A 5,337-nucleotide genomic window follows, 5' to 3' on the forward strand; every position below is an offset into this window, starting at 1 on the left:
TCCAGCCTCAACTTCTTAAAAGAGATCAAGGGTCTTCCTCACTACTACACAGGTTATACAATTTGTCTTTTTATTGAGCATCTTTACAAATTATGCCTTGACAGCAAATTTCCGAAGAGGGTACAGCCGTTCCTTCCTCTGCTGTTTTTTGGTCTTCAGGCCTTCCTCATGCTTATTAAGCCTGCGTCGCATGGCACGGGTTTTCTTGGGCCGAAGGTCCAGGGGCTTGTATTTCTTGCCCTGTTTTTTGAGAAAGTAAGACATGACCCTGAAGGCAACCACATATTATCAATGCATAAAATCTGGGAGAAAAGACTCCAAAAGTCAGGTGACCAGAAGTTATTGATTTTTGGGAATTCCTGAAAGGGCTACCAACTTTCCAGGCCTATAAAATCATGACCTTAAAATCAGAACTCTGAGGGACCTTCAAGATCTAGTCCAAAATCAGTTTTGCAAATTAGACCCAGGGAAGAGAATTTTACATGTCTAAGGTCACAGTTAGTAGCAGAATTATGATTTGAACAAGTGGAAAGGACCTTACTCAACTAAGACAAACTCTTCATTTGCCCGAGGTAGATGTATGATTAAATGTAGATTTTGAACTCAGGTCCTCTGACTCTAGAATCACTTTTGTCTCCCCCTTAGTCCAACTGCTGTTTTGAAACTAAGGATATGAGGAGCTCAGAAGTGACATGGATTCATCTAGCTAACTGGAGACAGAGGGAAGTTCTCCAATTCAATTTTTCTTCCCACCAGGGCTTTTGCCACGGGACGGACTGTACGAGGACTAAAATCCTTTTAGCATCAGGCCTCATTCCACATCCAGGAAAGTTAATCAGACCACCTCAGCCTGAAGAGAGCTCTTTCCCTCAATTCCCACATTGGTCTTACCATTTATCTGACTGGGCTGGGAGCTTAATGAATCAAGAGTATGACATGGCAGTGCCATGCCTCCACTGTGCTAACCACCATCCCATAAATGGAAGGCAGTGTCTATAACAAAGGGGGGGAGGATTAATATACTAGATTTTGCACCAGCCAGACAGAGTAAGTTCAGTTCAGAATGCGGCATTTTAGGAAGAACATTAAAACTAAAGAAAATCCAGATGGGGTTGACCCCGTTGATAAAGTGATTCCAGTTCATGCCAGCCAGATCTTAAAATTGTTTTTTAAAAAATGGAAACTTTTTAGCCTGGAAGAACATAAACACATCTCTCAAAAACAAAAGGCTACTGTGGAAAATTAAATAAATTTGTTTTATCCTGATCCTAGGGAAAAAACACCCCCCCCCCCCCACAACTACTCCCTATTTGTGCTGAGGACACTACCAGGCTTCTAAGCACTCAAGTTTATAGTCTGCAGAATAAATGTTAACTCTTCCCTCTCCCTTAATCCCATCCATTCCTAGTCAACCAGACAGTTGTCAAATGCCGTTCATTTTAATTGGGCAAAATCTCATGTGGCTATCCTTCCTATTTCCACTGCCACCATACTATTTCAAATTCTTAACACCTTTCCTTGTTCCATTTTTTACAGTGATGCCAAAACTATTTCCCTAAGGCAAGAGTTATCTTACCAAATGACTCTAAAATATATTAACTCTGCCTTCCACAATATGGTTCCAGACCAATTTCCTCTTATTCCGCACTTATTTTGACCTAACTGAACAAATAGCTGTTGTCTGACTTGACACTCCAAGCCTCCTGCCCAATTATGCAGTAGAAAGGATGTTGATTGGGAAAGGAACACCTGGGTTCACTTTCTTGCTTTGTCATTTGTCATGACTAGTGTGACTTTCCCCCTCACTTTTCCGTTTCTTCACCTGAATGGATTCAATGATCTACCTGAAAAGTCCATTCCAACAACATTGCTATTGATCTTACAATCTGTATTTCTGTATGCATAGAATGCCCACGTTTAAATGATATCCTTTCATCCCTCAAATCTGTTTCCACTTACCAGTGTCCATAACAGTTTGCAGATGTAATCTGAACTATCAGACAGCAACTGTGTACTGTTTTGTGGTTCAATTATTAGTAGTTTGATCACAGTAGGTGACTAATAAAAGTTACTCACTGTGAGCCAGATATAAGGAAAAAAGTCTAGGATCACCTATTAAATATCATTTAAGTATGGGTTAAACTGGATGAATTGGATCACAGATTCCAGCCTTGGTTCAACAATACAAGGATAGGCTTGGAACTTAGTACCTGACACAGTCCCATCCCATTTCTCTAAAGAAATTTTCTTACTGTCACCTAAAGGTTTCTCCTTTGGTAACCAGCACTTTTTAGTCTTGATTATCCTATCAGAAAACACACCTCTACTTTTATTAAGTTGGCACAAAATGAGGTTTCATATACACCCATATCAATTCTCATTTTTCCTTTTCTTTTTTTTTTTTTTAGGACCACTCTCAAGTCTCTGGTTTCATTTAAACCACATTAGGCAAAGGCAAAAAGAAATGCAAACTGTACCTTCTGGAAAGCTGATTGAGTGAAAAAACAAACAAACCCAACACAGCTTTTATGCTTCCCAGCAGATTTATGTAGCAAGATCAAATTCACACTTTCTCTATAAGTCAGAGCAGTGCTGGGTGTGTGTCTTGCAGTTCAGTACAAGCCAATTTTAACGATAAGATAGCTAATACACTTCTCAGAGCTCAATTTACCTTATAAAATTTCCTGAGGTTCTCTTTCTGTGTCTGGTTGATGACAGTCAGGACTCGGGCAATAGATTTTCTTACAACTCGGCTGTTAATGAAAGAGATTTCAGCTTAGGAAGCAAGGAAAACAGCTATATATTTTAGATTACCAACAATCTGCCCTGAACCAAAATCTAGAATGCACAATCAACATTCGTTGGATGAATGTATTTTTATATAAAACATAAAACACTATGCCTCAGAATATGGAATGAAGTTAGAAAAAAACATGGTCCAAACTTATAGTTGAAGGAAATGGAAACTCATGGCAGAAATGGCTGTGTTCAAGGACATACAGTTTATTAGTTGCTGAATAGAGTCCTCTTTATCTTTCTATTTTAATTGGCTGTATCTCAAATTTCCTAAAATAGATATCAGATTTTGGAGAATAGAATCCTAAAGTCAGTCAAGTCTCCTTTATTTTAGAAGAAACTGAAGCCCCAATAAGTGACTTTTCCAAGGTGACAAAGTGATGAGTGGCAGGCCAAAGAACAATTTCACTGCAATGGGTTTTAATCCTCTTATGTTCTAATTGACCCTTTCCAGGATATTTTCTATAACAGGCCACAAGCTAAAGAATTTCCAAAGTGCACTTTGAAAACCAGAACAGCAAATTACATAAATCACCTTCCCTGTCAAGTTTCTTTAGGAATTGAAGACACTCACATCTTAGACAGTTTGGATGCAGCTCCTCCAGTGACTTTGGCCACTCTCAATTGGGAAAGTTCCACCTTTAAATCATCTAACTGTTTGAGTAGCTCCTCCTTCTTCTTTCCACGAAGATCCCTGGCCTTGATTTTTGCCTAATGGCAGAAGCAAGAGATTATGAATTTAAGCAAGCCAAAGGATTGGGCTGTAAGGTTTGAAAAAAAGAAGGCTCCCAATTAAGGACAAGTGATTACATTTACTGGGGAAAAGGTACTGGAGGAAAAAAGGGGCCTATTTTCTCCCCAGAAAACTGAGCACTTTCATCATTTAGTTTTCCCAACAAACACTCTGTAAAATAGGAAAACAGTTGTAATAATTCACTTTTCACCTTCCCTCCCCATTTTAAACTCTTTCCATTAGATAGATGAAACAAAGATGCATTCAATTGCTACATTAGTGCTGCAATCATATTTTGACCTAAGGTCTAACCCCAAGTTCACGGCTCCCTTAGCTAAAATAATACAAGCAGGGCTTCTCAGATAAAGCATTAAGTGAACTGCAAAGGATCAAATGCGGTATTAACCAGACATGAAAGCATTATACCGAAACCCAACGAAAATGGATATAATCGTAGGAACGTTATAAGCAACATGGTCCAGCGTTAACACAGACGACCCGAATGCCAATTCTGGCTCTACCCCACTCGCTGAACTCCTGCACAAATCCTTAGCCTGTATGTTTCCCAAGAGCCACCGTCAGCATATTCCCTCTGGCTTCCTCTCCATCCTGGCTAGATTTGGATACGTCAGAACTGGAAGAATCCTGAGTCTTGCAGAACTACCGGCCCTTCCATTTTTCCGAGTAGGAAATTGAGGCCTAGAAAGGGCCACTACGTGCCCCGGGCGCGGGCGGGAGGCGGCTCCCAGTCCCCGCGCTCCCCTTCATTCCCGCCACCCTCGCCAAAGCCGGTTTGGCGCACAGGCCAAGGAGCCTGGACGCCGAGTCGGAGACTCATCGGGCGTCCGCAGTTCCCCGGCCTCGGCTCCGGAGCCTCCATCGCCCGCCACTGGAGTCCGGCCAAGAGGTCCCCAGGTGCGACGCGGGCCGTTGGACTCCGGAGTCCGAGGATGGCGGCGGATTCCCCGCACAGAACTTACCATGATTACGGATACAACACACCGCCACCCGCTCCGAGGAGAAAGAGGAAAAGGGAGGGGCGGATCCTGAGAACTACTACCGGGTCACGGGCGCGACCAAATCAAAGGGGAGGAAGGTTGTTCTGGAGAATGGTACAGTCCACCCATGGGGATTGGAGAAAGAGGAGGAGGAAAGGCCGCAAGCTAGGAGGGCAGGCCTCACGGAGACACACCCACTCACGGTTCAAGCCAAGGCTACTCTAGAGCTTGCATTTTTTTTTTCCCCTTCTTCCCATTTTTCAAAACCCAGTTTAGTTTCTTCCTCCTGGCAGCCCTCCTTGATTCTTCCCCCATTGAATTTGAACAACCTGGATCTTCCCTTACAACACAATATAAAGTCTCAGTTTTTTTCCTCCTGTAAAATCAGTCAATCCTACCTTGTTTTACATTCCTGACCTGGACACTCCCAGCAGCCCAGTATTACTGATTTATTTGTTCTGTGGACACAGATTATTCATCTCCAGCCTCCCTGTCTTTGCCCTTGTGGTGCCAATTCCTGGAATTCATTTCCTCCTAAACTCTTGCCCCCAATCCCATTTCAGAATCCCTTGTTTCCTTCAAGTCTCAACTCAAGCCTACCTTTGACAAGAAATCATTCCAGACCTCACCAATTTCTAATTCATTCTCACCTATAAATGACTTTGTATTCATTTTGTATTTAAATATATATATATGCATACATATGTACTTATATGTCTACATAAACTTACATATGTATATGCTGTCTCCCTCATTAGAATGTAGCTCCTTGAAGATAGGGGGTGTTTCATTTTTGTCTGTATTTCCAGA

At 41.9% G+C, this 5,337-nt stretch overlaps 1 protein-coding gene across 1 annotated transcript; it reads right to left on the reverse strand.

The window, feature by feature from the left end:
• Nucleotides 1–49: 49 nt before the first annotated feature.
• Nucleotides 50–4,621, reverse strand: RPL35 (ribosomal protein L35). Its single transcript, XM_051979629.1, has 4 exons — nt 4,510–4,621; nt 3,371–3,507; nt 2,672–2,753; nt 50–240 (listed from the first exon to the last, which is right to left on the reverse strand). The coding sequence occupies exons 1-4, from the start codon at nt 4,510–4,512 to the stop codon at nt 91–93; spliced, it is 372 nt and encodes a 123-aa protein (XP_051835589.1). The 5' UTR covers nt 4,513–4,621; the 3' UTR covers nt 50–90.
• Nucleotides 4,622–5,337: the final 716 nt, after the last annotated feature.

This window comes from Antechinus flavipes, chromosome 2, assembly GCF_016432865.1.
Source record: "Antechinus flavipes isolate AdamAnt ecotype Samford, QLD, Australia chromosome 2, AdamAnt_v2, whole genome shotgun sequence".
NCBI classification, from domain to species: Eukaryota; Metazoa; Chordata; class Mammalia; order Dasyuromorphia; family Dasyuridae; genus Antechinus; species Antechinus flavipes.